The sequence below is a fragment of the Prionailurus bengalensis genome, chromosome E1, assembly GCF_016509475.1.
Source record: "Prionailurus bengalensis isolate Pbe53 chromosome E1, Fcat_Pben_1.1_paternal_pri, whole genome shotgun sequence".
NCBI lineage: Eukaryota > Metazoa > Chordata > Mammalia > Carnivora > Felidae > Prionailurus > Prionailurus bengalensis.
Window position 1 is genome coordinate 96818 of NC_057347.1, and position 18318 is coordinate 115135.

General features: G+C 52.1%; 1 protein-coding gene across 4 annotated transcripts in view; it reads right to left on the bottom strand.

The window, feature by feature from the left end:
• Positions 1-4470: 4470 nt before the first annotated feature.
• ZZEF1 (zinc finger ZZ-type and EF-hand domain containing 1) overlaps positions 4471-18318 on the bottom strand; it is a 110340-nt gene continuing 96492 nt past the window's right edge. For all 4 annotated transcript variants that reach the window (XM_043582702.1, XM_043582701.1, XM_043582704.1 and 1 more), the window contains exons 48-55: positions 17928-18287; positions 15723-15866; positions 15100-15268; positions 14633-14731; positions 14066-14231; positions 9220-9373; positions 8556-8627; positions 4471-6853 (exon numbers count right to left, since the gene is read on the bottom strand). In XM_043582702.1, the coding sequence (XP_043438637.1) occupies positions 6773-6853; positions 8556-8627; positions 9220-9373; positions 14066-14231; positions 14633-14731; positions 15100-15268; positions 15723-15866; positions 17928-18287 (1245 nt within the window). In that variant the 3' untranslated portion in view covers positions 4471-6772. The remainder of the gene's footprint in view (positions 6854-8555; positions 8628-9219; positions 9374-14065; positions 14232-14632; positions 14732-15099; positions 15269-15722; positions 15867-17927; positions 18288-18318) is intronic.

The window sequence follows — 18318 nt, forward strand, 5'->3', positions numbered from 1 at the left end:
GATTTACTCTCTGTTAAAAGACAAAGTTTTCTTGGATTGTTGGTCTGCTTTTGGAAAAAAAAATAAAGTTTTTTTTTCTTCCTCTGTTGCCCAAAAAGGTGGAAAGAACTATGATTTTAACCAAAAGAGCAGGACAGCACGCCCTTTTGAGTTGATTTGCTCAAGCCTTGGTTGAAATTGCCCCTCCTTTGATCCAAAGGCTGGGAGATGGTGGTAATGTCCTTGCTGCCGGCCTCCAAACGTGCCACATTTGTGTTGTTTCTGCAAGGCAGAGGAATGGATGCCTGTGCCATATGAGGGTTGGGTGACTAAGATATGAGAAGGGTTTTACCGGGATACATGGGGCCATTTTGCTACACTGAGCCCAGTATATGCCAACTTGTACCAATCTAGTGACTGTGAAATGGACACCCACATGGCTGGAACATATTTGTGTGGGCATTGCTGAAAAAAAGGCAGGGGAATAGATGTCGACTTTGGCCCTCTTAGCCCCCCTTCGATGGCCAATTTATCCTTGGGTGGGCGGCCAATGGTTTTCGCTAGCCTTTTAAAATAGATTTGTAAAGAGGAACGGTTTTATTATGATCGATACATAAATTACTATTGGGATAAGTTAAAGTAATGCATCCCTCAACAACCATGGGAGTCTTTCATGGTCACAGTCCATACTCCCAAGGTCCCGTGGGCGGGAAACAGGTAGGAGAAATCAGGGAAGACCAGGTCAGCTCTCGGAAGTAGGGTCAAGCCTGGGTAAGAGCAACTACTCCCAGCAGCTCGAGAGAGTGACTGGGCTTCTGGCTGCCAGTCCCGTAGCCAGCCAAAATGTGGGATTAGAAGATGAGGTTTCTCCTGGCCAGCTATAAGGGATGCCTTTTTCTCTTTTTCCTATAGATGGGCAATTCCCTAACCAAGGCCAATACCCCTTTGGGATGCATTCTGAAAAATTCGGATGACTTTGATCCACAAACCCTGAAGAAGAAGCAACTCATTTTCTTTTTGCCCCGAGGCTTGGCCCCAGTGCAAATTGGAGGAGGAAACCTGGCCGCCAGAGGGAATACTGATTATAATGCCATCCTACGATTGGACTTGATCTGCAAATGTGAGGGGAAATGGGGAGAAGTCCCTATGTTCAGTGTTTTGGGGGCCTTAAGAGACAATCAAAATAGGTGTCAGGCCAACCCTTTCTGAAGTCCAGTCATCAGAAGGGTAAACAACTGAGGGCCCTTTGCCTGTACCCAAAGCAGACCTAGAGAGGGAGGAAGCGAAGGCTTTCACCTCAGCCTCCACCTCGGGTCCTGCATCCATATACCTAGACCTCAAACGTGCACTTCTGTTCCCTGCTGCCCACCTTACCCAGGCCCTCCCCGTAGCATGACAGGCGTGTTTCCCCTACAAGAAGCTGGAGCATCAGAAGGAGAAACCCAGGGACGCGCCACCATGATAAGATTACAAGTACTTTTTTCACTGTAAGATTTAAGATGGACGAAAGGATATCTAGGTACATTTTCTCATGGTCTGGATAAGTATATAAAGGCTTTTCAGAATATTAGGTACGTTTTTTAATTGACCTGGAAAGATATAATGCTTTTGTTGAATCAGACTCTTAATGAGACAGAGAAATGTGGGGTTCTGGCAGCAGCTGAAAGATGTGGGGATGAGGAACTCATTAACTAATTACCATGGGACTGGAGGTCCTTCAGGGAACTCCCAGTTCCCTACTGGATTTCAGGCAGTTCCAGCCCAAGATCCAAACTGAGACTATGTTAATCCCGCTGGGGGATTGGTATCGCTGCCACTTCCAAGCTTGTGTTTTGGAGAAATTAAAGTCTAAGGTTAAACCCTTAAATTATGCTAAGTTAGCCACTATTTTACAGACATAGGACAAGAGCCTGGTGGCCTTCCTGGAAAGGCCTCCCCGCTCTGAAGCTGAGAAGATTCTAAAGGACAAATCTGTCCGAAAGACAAAATTGGCCCCTGATATTCAAAGGAAGCTGCAAAAATTGGCTATTGGTCCGGAAGGGACCCTGGAGGAGCTGTTACAAGCTGCCAATTGGATATATGACTATCGAGATCAAGAGGAGAATCAGGAACAGGAAAGAAGGCTTAAAAAAAAAATCTGGGGCACCTGGGTGGCTCAGTTGGTTGAGTGTCCGACTTCAGCTCAGGTCATGATCTTGTGGTTCGTGGGTTCGGACCCTGAGTTGGGCTTTGTGCTGACAGCTCAGAGCCTGGAGCCTGCTTCGGATTCTGCCGTCTCCCTCTCCCCTACTCACACTCTGCCTCTCTCTCTCTCTCTCTCTCTCTCTCTCTCTCTGTCTCTCTCTCTCTCAAATAAATAAATAAATAAATAATAAAAATAATTTTTAAAAAATGTAAGGCCTTAGTCTCGGCCTTACATACTATGTCGAACCAGACTTCCCAAGGTCCTGGCACCAAGTGCCATATCCGAGGCCATTCAGGGCACTGGAAACACAAGTGTTCTCAGAGGGGACAACCGAAGTCGAAACCCCATGAGCCAGGCCCCTTGTGTGGAGACGGTCGCTGGAGATCCGGATGCCCTCGGGGACCTCAGTCTGCAAGGGCTCAGATACCCGGTGTCCCTGAAGGGAGCGGATCGGTCCTGGGGCTCATCACAGTGGCCCCCCTGAACCAACTGTCCACTGAAACCCAGAGCCTCGGGTAACTCTGGAAAACGGAAGGAAAACCGCTTGAGTTCCTTCTTGACACTCAACTGCCTTTTCCGTCCTTTCCCCGGCCAACCATCCAAATGCCGCGTAACTCTTAGAGGCGTCTCCAGAAAACTTATGACTAAATTTTTCTCTCAGCCCCTGGGGTGCATATGGGGAGACTCTTTTTTTTCCGCCCTCTTTTTTGATAAAGTCAGAGAGCCCCACTCCTTTGCTAGAAAGGGACATTATGACTGAATTGGGGACGACGGTGCTACTAGCTCCAGGACGGATAAATAATTGTCTGAACTTAGAGTAACCTGGATATTGGAGAGGTAAAGTTAAATACGCCTCGTGGAGTTTGTTCCTGTGGCAACTGGATGGCCAAAGAAGATTCGAGGATCGAGAACCAAAAACTGTTAACTTGCTTAATTATTCTAACCAACAATGTCACAAGATCCAAATAAATATGGAAGAGAGAGGAAAACTTGTGGTTACATTTTTAAAAAAATGACCAAATATGTCAAGGACTTTTGGGATGGCTACAATGCATCTTTCCTTCCCATGGTGTGGTCTCCTCCCTAGGAGGCATTGCGTTTGGAATATTAATGCTTGTTAGTCTAATACTCTATGTATGTCATTTGTAGAAGCCGATGATATGCCAGAAAAATAAGGCCTCCAAGAAAATCCTGCTAGCCCAAATGTTCCAAACACCCTCCCGTTATCTCGGACCTCTGGATCGACCTCGGAACCTGCCCTGACTGCCATACCCCGGTCATTGCCCCCTTTCAGCAGGAGGGAGTTAAGATCGATCGTTGTCCCAATTCCTAACGGCAGTTAGGAGTCATGTATTCAAAGTGGGGAATATGATAGGAAAAGATGAGATTCAGTAGGCAGAGAAGGAACGGTTAGGACCTGGGACCCCTGGGTGGAAAAACAACAACAACAACACATATTTTGGAAAAATGCTGGGAGCATCTGACCACAGCAAACCCCCTTGGGCGTAAGGTTCTTCTTAAGAAACAAATATCTGTGCCTTATGTCCAAAATAACCTATTATTATTGGAAGATAAACCTGACTGTGAGGAAAGCCCACACTTCCTGAGCATGTTTGAGCAAGACCTCAAAAATAAAGGAAATATAAATGAAAATGGAATCAACTTAGAAAAGGCGGGATTGTGAGAACTAAGGGAGATGATTCATTTCCAGAAGTACCAACTAAAAGCTGGGCTATCTGGTTAACAGGAGTTTCCGGCCTATTGGAAATCTGCACGGACCTCCCCACCCCCACAGTGGGGTCCCAAACCCTTAGACACCTCACTTCCTAGTTCTCCCACCAGCCTCCGTTTGGCGGGATTCTTTTTCAAAGGCTTTGCAATGAGCACGCGCCACCGAACTGACGTCTCTGCGTCGCCCCAGGGAACGTCCACTCGTTCTAATCAGACTACGTTGTGCCTCCCGTGGGCGGGCCCAGGCCACGTCGGCGTAAGGCTGTACCCTCTGTAGCACGAAGCCAATGAGGAAGCAGGGGAGGGACTTCAGCTAGGAGATAAATGGTCTGCTGTAACCGCTCGGAGTGCGCCGTCAGACGCCCGCTCTTGTAAGAACGTTGATCAGAGCCTCGCTTCACTGCGCTCGGAGTCTCCGCGTCCCCGCTTAGCTTGGGGCAGCGGGCTTGTGTCTCACACCTTTGGTTCCTGTCAACCACAAGTCCTTGAGATTCCAGCAATTCCATCCCTTTGGGCTGGGCAGAAGCTGCAAGTATGATCCTCACAAGAAAGACAGAAGGAAGAAAAACCCCACACACAGTTGCACTTTTTTATATAGAATTTGTACAATATATTTCTCTTCATTTGCATATTTTACCCACAACTCAACATCCTTTTTACAGGCTGAAATCACTCAGCTTGATATAATCAAAATTCTTTCTTTCAAACAAATAAGAAAAATTCAAAATCGTAAACCCGTAAGAAAACAAATTAAAAACAATGATGAAAATAAGTCACTCCTCCCCTTAGGAACAGTGTCTGTACAATATATAGGATTTGGGTCAGAATCTCTTTATAAATCAGGCACATGTTTCCACAACACCTTTATTCCTGCCAGTTTTATCTCCTGCCTGGAAGTTCTGCCTCCAAGAAGGATCAAGGCAGGCTGGTCTCGGTGGTGTCCGTTCTTCCAGACACTGCGGGCCGGTGGGGCCCAGGGGCCCAGGTGGGTGGGGCGGGCTGAGCAGGGGAGAGCAGCGGCTGTGTGCGAAGCAGACCCCGGGTTCACTCCGTGCAAAGTCAGAGAGGCCAGAACGGCAAGGGCGGCGTGAGACAGCGGCGGTGCGGGGGCTGACATTTACTCACAGTTGGGCCTCCCAGCAGGATGGGGAACACGGCTGGCAGTGACCACACCAGGAGGTGTGAACCCGCCCCGCCATCTGTCCTGCTTTGGTCAGTCGGTCTGGGGCACGAGGGCTGTGGGTGGCAGCGAGGCAAAGCGGTGAGCACACCATCTCGTCCATCTTCCAGGCCCCCCTCTGCACTGAGACCGGCCTGGGCCTGGGTGGTAGGGAGCGTGGGGCCTTCTCTGAAAGCTGAGGACGGTTTCCTCCAAGCCGCAGTGCCCGGAGCTTGCATCCCGACACTATGGGGGACCAGACGGAGCCCGGGGCCCCAGGCCTGACGTCACCAAGTTTCAGGACGGGCCCCTCGGTTTGCATCTCCTTTGAACTGTCCCCCACACGCTGGCTCAACGTGTAGCTTGGGGCTTGAGTGAGAATCCAACTCTGAGGCTGCATGAGGTTGCTGCCCCTCGGCCTCCTGACCAAGAAGGCAAAAGTGCTTCTGCAGGAAGACACTCGTGGGACCTGCACTCTCGGGCCCCTCCACCCCAGACCCCGCAGACCCTGCGAAGGGGGCTTCAGAGGCCACGGGAGCACTGACCTGCTCCCCTCGGCCTTCCCCGGGCCCCGTGCAGCAGGCTGTGCTCAGGCCGGGACGCCCGCCCTGAAACGAGAGCGGCCCCAAGCGCTCTTCACCGAGCCTTGCGCGCAGCCCAGGTACCCACCCCGCCCTCACGCTCCAAAGCATGGCTTTGGAAAGAGAATCGTCGGCACTTCAGGGCAAGACCGCAATCATAAAAAGAAAAATGGAAAACAGCATTCGCGAGACCTGGCACACTCACAGCCAGACAAATGACGGCCGAAGAAGCAGGTGGGGCCCTGGGGCGGACATGTTGGGCTGCCCGTGACCATGGAGAAGAAATAAAATCATGTGTCTTTTGTTTATTTGGTTTTTTGTCTTTTTTTGTTTTGTTTTGTTTTTACTTCTAAAATAAGATCTCATCTGATAACACTTCAAGTATTTAAGTACAGAAGCTAAAGAGAATTCCTCAACTTGTTGCTTCCACAAACAGCGTGTCCCCCTGCGTGACCGTTCTGCCGGGCCTCCCGTGGGGACTTTCAAGGGAGTCATGTTGTTCTGCTCTAAAAATGTGAGGTGGAAACTGGAATAAGTTGAAACAACTCAACGCAGATGTGCTGGGACCGGTGCACGAGCGATGCACGTGGGAGGCCCGCTGGCCGTTTCCAAGGGCACTTGTTGTCACCGATGACTTCTGCGGGGCAGCTGCGTGGGTGCTCGGGGGCCAGGTGGCAGCCAGGACGAGCTCTCATCAGCTTTGGTTTGGACCATCCAGTCTCAAGAAGCAAGAGCAAAGGGAGAGCTCCCAGGCCAGGCCACCGCTGCCGGAGGTCTTGCTGAGGGACGCAGCTCCGGGCAGACGCCGCATTCAGCCGCCGGCTCCGGCTCGACGGAGACAGAACCCTTTCCAAGCTGGTCTCTGAACAACCTTCTCAAGGGCCCCTGCCTGCCCTCCCGAATAATTCTGAGTTATTCATACTCATTCTCATATGCTATGGTGTGTGTAGGTGTCTAGCTTGTGACGTGGCAAGTTCTTGGAGGCGTGACTACTTGGCATTGTACTTACTCGGAGCAAAGGGGGAGCTCAAGGGGGGCCGGACGCTACAGCATGGGCATTTCCCTGAATGAGTTTAGACGTCTGCTCTAAAACCCGTGTGGACACATCAGCTAGGTCCATGCACACCAAACCAAGGGCTAACACTTGACATTCCAGAGGCGAGTTGCCTTGTTTGGGTAGTTGATGGCCAGGCTGATAGCAGCGATGTTCTGTAGAGCCTGTGGAGGGAGAAAGGGTCACTGCCAATGTCGAGAACCATTCAACTGCTCACTCGTTTTGTGTGGACTGAACAAGAGCCTCAGCTGAGCACTGGGGGTGGGGCTGGGGCAAGGGAGACACAAGCAAACGTGGTTCCCCTCACCCAGAGCACCAGTCTAGAGGAGAGAGAGAAAAATTCTCTCAACCACACGGAAGCTCCAAACATAGGGTAGAAAGAGCATCACTGCCCTGTAAGAGGGGCGGGTGCAAAGCTTGGTGGGCTCAGTCGACCCGGAGGATGCTGCCCACGGGGTGTGTGGGCAAGCTCTTTAGGGAAAGGGAGGAGCACAAAGGTGCGGAAGGGAAGAAACAGACAGCCAGGGCTGGGCCACAGTGTAGGAAGGGTCCTTGCTGGGAAGGAGGACGCCCTAGAGCCAGGCCGAGGCCGTGGTGCGGGCTCCATGCAGCAGGAGCAGAAGGCGGCTGGGGGAGGACGAGGCAGAGCCCTGGTCCGGCACGGTGATGCGCTGTGGGGAGGGTCAGGACGAGGGTGACACTGGGCACAGGGGCAGGTGAGAGGGAAGAGCCCACAGGAAATATATGGAGCGCTCGGTGCCATATGGTCAAATCTCAAATTTTCGCTGCGTGTCACAGAAGCAGGGGTACTCGGGGCGGTGGGGGCAGGCACCTGTTAGGAGGGGAGGGAGGTTCTACTGTGCCTACGGGTCTCAGGAGAATTTGTACAGATGCCCCAAGTGGATGGGGGATTCCTGCTTCTCCGCAGGCAGGACCCTTTCCTGTGAGAGGACCGTGTGCTCACCGAGCAGACTTGCAGGAACAGAGTGCAGGGCTCGGGCTGGACAGCCACTCAAGCGTGACCCTGGGCAAACCTCCCCCTTCTCAGCCTTAGTGTCCCCCTGTGTCCACTGTAGGGTTGGACCACATGCTCTGTGATATTCAAGGGGTCTGCGGGTCTAAGGTTCTCAACATGCGCCTGTGCCTGGGGGTTCCCAAGACCCTTTCCGGGCTCCGCGTGGTGATGCTAAGACATTATGTGCCTTGCCACCCTCACGCTCTGGAGCATGTGGGGAGTTTCCCAGAGGCCGGTGCAGGACAGCACAGCTGCAGCAGCAGGACGCAGGTCTGGCGGGCGTGGACGACAGCCGCCTCCTCAAGGATGGTTTTGTTTGGGAACATACAGCTGTTTTGCAGAGAATGTGTTACTCATGTTAACACGGAGTAAGTGTACTATTTCTTAAAGTGATAATTAAGTGCTTAAGTGTTTTAATTTCTAAGTTCAAAACCTAATCTCTAATGGTATCTATCGATATGTGCAACACACAAATGAAAGCTCTTTGGGACCCTCAATAACTGAAAAGTGGAAAGGCATCCTGGGACCAAACTGTCAGGGGTTCTCCTACCAGGGAAAAAACTGAAATCTAACTCTAGGGAAACTTCAGGCAAACTGTCAATTTAAGGCATTGGTTGTTTTGGTTTCAAAGACACAAATTCTCGCTATCGTGTTCCAAGCCCACGGTTGGATATGAATGACACCGAGTAAGGGGCTCAACTCCCTCCTCAGACACTGGAAGGATGCGATGGGGTTGGGAAAGAGCCCCGGGTGAACCCCAGGGGGGTTCCGTCCATGGCAATGGGGCCATCTGGCCACAGGGAGGCAGCAGCGGCCAGCTTGGGGCGGGGCGGGGGGGAGGGGAGGCATACCTGTGCCGCGCAGCGGAGAAGGTGGTCGTCGGTGGTTAAGGCCAGCAGGTACTCCTGCAGCAACCCCAGCTCCTGCAGAGAGAGCATGGCTGTGGCTGGAGGGGACCGCCGCCCAGGGGACACCCTCCCACCACCACGGAGTCCCGCATGGGTGATCGCTCCTGGTTCCGCGGGCACCTCACGGCACTACCTCACTCGAGAGCCATGGGAGGAGCTGGACCGGGAGCAGCCAGGTGCCCAGTTCTGGAAGGGGCGGGGGGGAGCGGGAGTGGGGGGCCCTCTGCCCCGACTCATCCACAGGGTGCTCCGGTCGGTTTCCTCATGTAGAAAATGAGGGGTAAGCTAAAGAACTGGGAAAGACCTTCTCATCTCACATGTTCAATGAGCCTACTACGCTCGTGGGAAGAAGGAGGAGGAAGAAGGAAGAACCCGTCCATTTTATTTTCCAGAACTCACTACTGTCAAGCACTGACCCGGGGCAGTTTTTCCCCTGTGGCTTTAGGCCCGACAAAACAGCATTCCGGGGGGGCCGGGCGGAGGTGAGGATGCGTACTTCAGGCCACGCCTGCCCCCTGCGCAGGTCTGCCCCGACCCAGACGACGCCCCACGGCTCGGCCCTCAGCCCGGGCAGCGGGGGAGCTCCAGCAGGGCCCTCACCGCTCACCTGGGCGCGGTTCTCGGTGACGAGGAAGAGCTCCGTGAGGGCGCGGTGCAGGGGGAGGAGGATGCCAGGCTGTGTCACGTCCTCGAACAGGCTGTACTCCATGTGCGTGAAGAGCTGCCACAGGGGCTTTAGCAGCGTCAGGTCACAGAGGTCGCTGCGGGAGGGGGTGAGACGTGAGACAGAGGCCAGCTGACTCCCCCCACACCCAGTAAAGTCGTCACTGTCCCCCCAAATGGCCAAAAATATCCACCAGTGGCAACCAGGGAAAGGGGCAGAACCTAAACTTCAGAACAGGACTCCAAGGATGCAGGAGACCCCGAAGCCCAGGCCTGTAAATCAGCGGCATGCCTCTAAACGGTTGTTACGAAGAACCTCGTGGAAAAATCTCGAGATAAATGTTACGTGGAAAAAAGGAGGCATAAAACTGCAGATATGGTATCGTGTAACTGTATTAAACACAACAGTGAACAAATATATCAAAAATGTTATCAGTTGTTGTCTCTGTCCGTTTTCTAGATTTTCTGCAACACTTGTTGCTTTAACAATCAGAAAAAAAGAGGCAGTTAAAAGGCAATGAAAGCCACTATAATAATCTTAGGCTCACGAAACACAAGAAATATGGTTGTGAGGTCGCTCGGGCCAGAACCCTTTCCCAGTAGAGCAGAATCCTTTTCCACTGGATCGGCCTCCGTGGAGACTCACTGCGTGTTTCACTCTGAGGGAGGACGTGTTGTGTTTCCAGTTCAACGTCCTTACGAGAAGAAAAGTCAGGAAATGATATTCTGAGCCTTACGACATGACTTTATATATTTATAATCCTAAATTTTGCTTTTTCTCTTTCACGTATGACTGTACGAAGTATTCTGCGCATTTACTCTTGGAGCCCATCATTTTCTCCCAGAAGAGCGAGTCTTCCTAGAGCACCAGGAAAACTTGGCTCGATCTAAAGAGACAGCTCTACAGCTGAGCTTTCAGGAAAGCGCTCCTACGTGGCTCATCCGTGGCTCATCCGGCCACTGGCAGCCACCCCTCCCCTGGGGCCGCCTTTCGCCTCTGCCCGGCCTGTCTGGACTGAGGAAGGTCGGCAAACCGCAGAGGTGCATCACGTGCAGCAGGGAAGGACCCGCCCGTCTGAAGACTGTTTCATGCCCATCCCTCAACCACCACGTGGTTCTCACTGCAGGCTGCTCTCAACAGGACAGAATGGAGCCCCTGTGGGCTGAGGGGCCTTCGTCGCACACGAGGACACGGCGCTAACGGCAACCATGGCTGGCTTTCTCTCTGCCTGCCTGCGCGCAGACGGACTCAACCTGACATCCTTTTCTCTCCAGGACTCGGAGAGCCCTTTGTTTTTTAAATAACAGCTCCATATTACACCAGAAGATGGCGTGCTATCTCGAACGTCACCTCTCCACTCTGGCGGCATCCTGTGTCTGTGTGCCTGGAAACTGCTAGGGAGGCGCACTGACACCGTGCGCGTGAGGGACACGTCGCCAACACCTGCCCTCTGAGGTGAGGAACAAGACAGCGGGTCTTTAACCTCCACTTCTACTCAGTACTCTGGGGAGGTCACGGCTAGTGCAAAAAGGAAAAAAAAAATTTCTAAGGACCGAGAGGAGGAACGAAAACCGGTTCTTTGTAGATAACGTGACTGTGCTCTGAATAGCGACACGTGAGCTCTCCAAGTTAGGCAACAGAGCACTGTCACTGGATGCAAGGAAAATACACAAAAGTGAATTATATATGAGCAGAAACAATGAAGAAAAAGAATTCTACAACACCAATTACAGTATCATCAAAAACGTTAGATAAATCTAATTTAATAGAAATCCTCTACATAGAAACATCACTCAGACCTGAGCACTGGAGGATCGCAGAGAAGAGGAATCAACATAGAGGGTTCAGTGCTCTGAAGTCCACCCAAACCCCATCAGGTGAGAGGGGGTATGTGCATATGTGTGTGAACAGAAAATACACAAGCGGATAAGGAACACGACAAGGTACTGGAATTTCTAGCCAGAGCAGTTAGGCAAGAAGACGAAATAAAAGGCATCTACACTGGAAAAGAAGACAGCAATGTCTCTGTTTGCAGATGACATTCTCTACAGAAAACACCAAAGACGCCACAGAAAAACAGTTAGAACTCATAAATCCAGTGAAGTCGCAGGGCACAAAATCAATATAGAAAAACCAGCTGCCTCTCCTCTTTTTTTAAAACTAGGTTTCACACCCAGCGGGGAGTCCAGCGTGGGGCTTGAACTCATGACCCTGAGATCATGACCGGAGCTCAGATCAAAAGTCGGACACTCAACTGACTGAGCCACCCAGGAACCCCCACCTGCATTTCTATATGCTTAATGACGAGCTATCAGAAAGAGAAACAAACAAGTAATCCCATTTACAACAGGATAAAATAGAGTAAAATACTCAGACATACATTTTCACAAAGGAGATCAACAATCTGTACACTGAAAACTGTAAAACACTGATGAAAAAAACTGAAGACGCAACCAAGTGGAAAGGCTGTTCCTTGTTCAAGGACCAGAAGGATACTGTTAAAATACGGCCGGAAGCAATATACAGACAGATTCCATGTAGTCCCTATCAAAATCCCAATGGCATTTTCACAGAAATAGGAAAAACAATCCTAAAATCCACAAGGAACTACAAAAGACCCCAAACAACCAAGTCAATCTCGAGAAAGAACAAAACTAGAAGCCTCGCACATCCCAATTCCAAACTGCAATACAGAGCTACGGCGATCAACACAGTATGGTATTGGAATAAAAGAAGACACAAAGATCGATGAACAGAACAGAGAGCCGAGAAATAAACCCACACGTAGACACCCGATTAATTGACAAAGACGCCAAGAATATGCAACGAGGAAAGGACAGTCAGTCACCTCAACAAATGTGTCGGGAAAACCTGACACAAGCTGCATGCAAAAGCATGAGACCGCATCCCTCTGTCACACTATGCACAAAAATTAACTCAAAATAGATTAAAGACTTGAATGTAAGACCACCAACTATAAAACTCCTACAAGAACACATACAGGTGAACTCCTTGCCATTGGAGTGGACACCAAAAGCAAGAATAAACGAGTGGAAGGAACGACATCAAAACAAAAGCAAAGAGGACCATCAACAAATGAAAAGGCATCCACGGAATGGGGGAAAACAGTGGTAAATCACATATCCGGTAAGGACTTAATACCCAAAATACACAATGAACTCATGCAGCTCCATTTCAGAAAACCCCACGTAACCCAACTAAAACTGGTCAAAGGACCTGAGCAGATATTTTCCCAAAGAAGACATCCATATGGCTAACAAGAAAAGATGCTCAACATCACTCAGCGTCGGGGAATTCACGTCAAAACCACACTGTCACCTCACACGCGTTAGGGTGGCTGGTATCCAAAAGACGGGAGGTAACAGGTGCCAGCGAGGATGTGGAGAAAGGGGAGCCCTCGTGCACTGCTGGTGGGAACGCAAACTGGTGCAGCCGCTGTGGACACAGTATGGAGCTTTCTCGAGTAATTCAAAACAGAACCACAGCATGATCCAGTAATCCTACTACCGGTTTATATCCAAAGGAAATGCAATTGTTATCTCAAAACAATACCTGCACTCGAATGTTCATTGCACCGTTATTCACAACGGTCAAGGCATGGGAACAAGCTAAGTGTCCTATCGATGGAGGAGTGCAGAAAGCAAACGTGGTGCATATATATATGCACAGCGGAGTATGCGCGAGAAGGAAAGTCATGAGAAAGAAGGGAGACCTGGAGGGCATCGTGCCGAGTGAAATAAGCCAGAGAAAGACAAACCCTGGATGACCTCACTCGCATGTGGAAACCAAAACCACACAAAGCAACAGTCAAACTCATAGACACAGAGGGGAGAACGGTACTTGCTGGAGGCCGTGGGTGTGGGAAACAGAGAGGCTGGTCAAAGGGACAAGCTTTCAGCTGTAAGACAAGCAAGGTCTGAGGATCTAATGAATGACACGGTGACTACAGGAGATGACGGCGTACCATACTGGATCGTAGAGAGGCGCACGTAACTGCTGTCACGCACAACAAAGGTAACACGAGGTGCTGGGTGTGTTAAGGAACTTGGTGGGGGCCCTTGTACAACGCGGACACACAAGAAATCCCCTCTAGCCTGTAAATATGTTACAACTTTGTCAATTACACCTCCCCGAAGCTGGGAAAAAAAGAGAAACAAACCAATTCTAAGATGTATATAGATATGCAGAGTCAAAGATAGACAAGATGGCCTGGAAGCTGAAGAGCAAAGGATTTATACGACTAGACACGCGAATTCATTAGAAAGCCACGGTAGTCAAGACAGCGTGGTAGTGGCACCAGGAGAACCATAAAGAGCGTTGGAGCAGCAGAGACCAGACACAGACGCATCTGTACAGACACCTCCTTTGTGACCAACAGGGTGCTGGAGTGAGGTGAGGGACAAGGTGGTCTTTGGGGTCAGGTGGAGACTCACATTCGAATAATTAACCCTGACCCCCTGCACTTCACGTCCTGCGCAGAAGTCATTCCGTGTGGAGCGTACAGCTAGGAGTGAAAGAAAAAATAACAAAAGCTTCTAGAACACAGGAAGCACCTTCACCACCCCAAGGTGGAGTGAGGCGGAAACCGCCTAAACAGGACAACAAAAGCACTACCATAAAACATGATTGATGAACGGCAAGATGTCAAAATTAGAAGCTTCTTTTCATCAGACTCCAGTACAGAGGAACGGCAAGCCAGAATGGGAGGAGATATTCACAGTTGTTCACAAACTCCCTGCGAAGGACTCACATACGGAGAGCGGCTCACCTGTGGGTGCAGCAGCGGACGATCCTCAGAAGCAGGTGAATGGCTTTCAATCGCTGATGGCCAGTCTGGCGACAAGCCACACCCACCAGCCATTCCCAAATCTGGGCCAGTGGGAGGTGTGGCACAACTCTTTCTTCTGACAACATCTGCTTCAAAATCTCGAACCCTGGCCCACAACCACAAAACACCGATATTTTAGTTATTAACTCTTGTATTTACTCTTGTATTATTAACTCTTATGTTTAACAAATATGAGAAAGTAACTACAGTTATTTAAATTTTGCCTTTTATAAAAGCAACATAGGACCAACATTTCCAGCTCCTCCCTTTCGCAAACCGCCCTGCAAATTCCAAGAGAAGACGTGTCTTTTGTAGGTGCCACAGGTGCCTCTTCTACCCGTCCATGCAAGAGCACAGCCAACCACCACAGCACATCACGGCGACCGCGTGCTGGTATTAAAGTACCTGCTTTGACTTTAACAAAGATCCGTGACATAATGGCACCTACCCCTCCCCCGAGCGTCCCTGGCAGGGACATCCTACACACAGAAAGACCGGGGCACACACCTGTCTGGAATCGCCCGAGGTGTCCAGCCGTCACAGTGAATTTGTAGCCCCACTCCGTGTTGCTCATGTCAGAGGTGAAGCGATAATACAGAGTATCTCCTGGGTCACACAAGAACCAGAAACAGGTCAGGACACCACAGCAACAGAGAATGGCAACAGACTAAGCCCCACGTGACATCCCTCCACGTCCCTTCTCTCGCTATTGAGTTTGTTTGTTTGTTTGTTTGTCCTTGAGAGACAGAGTATGAGCAGGAGAGGGGCACAGAGAGAGGGAGACACGGAATCCGAAGCAGGCTCCAGGCTCCGAGCTGTCAGCACAGAGTCCGACGCGGGGCTTGAGTCCATGAACTGTGAGATCACGACCCGAACTGGAGTCGGACATCTGACCGACCGAGCCACCCGGGCGCTCCTCGTTATTGAGTTTAAATACTTCATGGTAAGAGTCCGTATGACCAAGTATTTATTACCTGGAAGCTCAAAATCCTTCCATTTCTGCTGAGACCCACTGAAAGTGTGTCGATCCTGCTGGAAGTCACTGCTGCTGGACATGGCCAGCTCGTCACAGCCCTCCTCTGTGCTGCACTGCGCGTCGAATTTGATTGAGAGGTAGATTGCACCAGGGATGTGGACCTTATCCTGGGGAGGGGACAGAAAGACACCTCTGTCACTCCTGAGGGCTTGCCTCATGCCACATCCTGCAAATGTGAGACGGTTAAATGTCAGCCCTGCCCTCCCCGGCCCTCGGTCTGGTGGGACAGGAACATGCGCACGTGAATTAAACCGAAGGACAGGGGTCTCCAAGGTGTGGCCACGTCATCGAGATGGTGCAGCGAGGGCTGAACCCAGGCCCACACTCAGATGCACTTCCAGAAGATGCCAAGGATTCCCTGCAAGGAGCTAGCTGCAGGGAAACTGAACCCCCACCCCCCACCCCAGGCCTGCGCGCCCACTTTTTCCATTAAAACCAGGTCAGCAGGAAAAAAGACTGGGTGGTAAAGACTCCCTGGCTTTGGGACCAAGGAGGCCCTTTCTTGGCCGGGACTTGGCAGGGGTGGGGAGCGGGGAGCCAGCCACACGTCTTGGCGCGTACCTCAAAGTTGGTGTTATTGTTATACGGGTGTTTGGACTCCCTCACTTGCACTTCCATCCCAGGCTCCTCCATGAACTGGCAGGCAGCCAGGGCCACGGTCCCCAGCATGCTCCCTCGGCAGCCCTGGAGTACCTTCCGCAGGATCTGGCGGGACACGAAGCGGCGAGCGTCAGGGCCTGCCGGTGGCAGGAAGGAGGAGGAGCCCAGTTCAACCCAAGGCCTGTCCAGAGGGGCTGGCGTCACCGCAGAGGCCGACCTCACCAGCCGCCTGTCACGGCAGGGGGTGGGGAGAGGGGGAACTTCCTGTACACTGGGATGCTGGTTTTCCTTCTGGAAAACACCACTTCTGGGAGCTCTGAGGGAGCCAGCAGAACCTATCAGGGGTGGTCCCGGGCCCTGAAGAGTCCTGAGACCAGCAGGGGAGGGATGCGGACAGACAATTACAGCACAACAGGCCACATGCCGAGGGGGTGAGGGACCGGGGGCTCCTCGGGGCGAGGGTGGGGAAGGCCGCGTTCCCCTCTGCCACTCGCAGATGAGAGGTGCAGCTACAGCAGAGCCGCCCGCACCTCTAAGGCCGTGTGGCTGGAGCCAGATCCAGGACTTACAGACTGGTGGTGTCTTTGACAGGCAAATTAAGGAGAAGAGGATGAACTCACGTCCTGAGGAGTCCTCGCGTAGGGCGTGCATGTGTGTGGGTGAGGGTACATGATGTATGTGGGCGCCAAGGGGACAGGGATGAAGAAGGCGGCAGTAAATGTGACTCAAGAGTTGTGCACTTGGAATCTGGTAAGGTGGCTGGGGCGCCTGGGTGGCGCAGTCGGTTAAGCGACCGACTTCAGCCAGGTCACGATCTCGCGGTCCGTGAGTTCGAGCCCCGCGTCGGGCTCTGGGCTGATGGCTCAGAGCCTGGAGCCTGTTTCCGATTCTGTGTCTCCCTCTCTCTCTGCCCCTCCCCTGTTCATGCTCTGTCTCTCTGTCCCAAAAATAAATAAAAAACGTTGGAATCTGGTAAGGTGGTGACAAAACCATCCCGCTCGGCCGGAGGTGGTGCCCACAGCTCCCGCCACCCAGGCCAGGCCAGCTCTGCGACGAGGCTCCTCACGTATGTGCACCCTGGGAAGCCTTGCTACCCCAACAGTACTCTCGAGACAAAGCTGAAGATTTGACTTAAGAATAAACACAAAACCAGGGGTGCTGGGGGGGGGCTCCGGTGGTTTAGTGCCTGACTTCGTTCAGCTCGGGTCATGATCTCACAGTTCGTGGGTTCAAGCCCCACGTCGGGCTCTGTGCCGACAGCTCGGAGCCTGGAGCCTGTTTCGGAGTCTGTGTCTCCCTCTCTCTCTGCCCCTCCCCTGCTCATGCTTTGTCTCTCTCTCTCTCTCTCTCTCTCTGTCTCTCTCTCTCTCTTAAAAGTCAATGAACATTAAAAAGAAAAAAAAAAAAAAAAAAAGAAAGAAAGAAAAGAATGGGGTGCCGGGGTGGCTCAGTCGGTTAAGCATCTGGCTCTTGGTTTTGGTTCAGATCATGATCTCACAGTTCGTGAGTTCCAGCCCCACGTCAGGCTCTTTGCCAACAGCTCCAAGCCTGGAGCCTGCTTCGGATTGTGTCTCCCTCTCTCTCTGCCCCTCCCCTGCTCATGCTCTCTTTCTCAAAAATTGATAAACATAAAAAAAAATCAAATCAATTCAAATCAAAGAATAAGAACAGAACCAGAGGCCTGGAAACTGAGAGCCAGAGTGTGGGGTGAGGATGCAGACCCCACACCTGCCCCCCAGAGGCCGGGGGCCTCGGACAGGTCCCCGGCTGCACTTCCTCACGACAGAACTCTTGCGGGTTACACTGCAGCAGGTGCGAGTGTCCCGGGGCCAATGTTCCAGGAACAAGACGCAAACCACCCCGGAGGCGTCCTGTACCCCGGAACACACCAGGGGCCGTAATTCACCCTGTCCTCTGGACCTGGCGCCACGAGAAGAGACGGGCCGGGGAGTGTGCAGAGTCACGCTCCACGGGACCGGCGGGCCGAGCGCTCTCTGCACACCAAGTCTGCCAAGGCTGTGACCTCCGCCCTGGGCCGGGACTTGCGAGAGCCCAGCCGTGCCCACGGCCAGCCTCCGCTGCATCCGGAGGAAGCATGTTCAAACGTGGGGGCGCAGAGGAGGCGCAGTGAGGGCGAGGACCCAGCCTGACCCAGTAAACAATCACCTTCTCCCACTGATGCTTTTCTTCCAGCTGCATGAACATATCCAAAATGTAGGTCATGTGGGCCGGGCCGCTCAGCTCCAGGGTCTCCTCGCTCACGGGCACGTGCCCAGGCCACTCAGCGAGCAAGGACGCCAGCACGTGGCGGGCATACAGGACAGCCGTGGCCTCGTTCACACGGAAAAGGTACTCGCGGACGGCCCTCCTGCTCTTGCAGCCCAACTCCTTGTGCAGGAGGGCAGCACTCTTGCTCCGGCGCTGCTGGGCATAGCTCTGCTGCAGTTCGCCCTCCGTGCTGGAGATCAGCTTCTGGGTCACGGGGTTGGACTCGGCAGTGGCCTGGTCACAGCGTGCGGGCCGCGACTGCAAACCCAAAGACCACTGTTACGGCAGC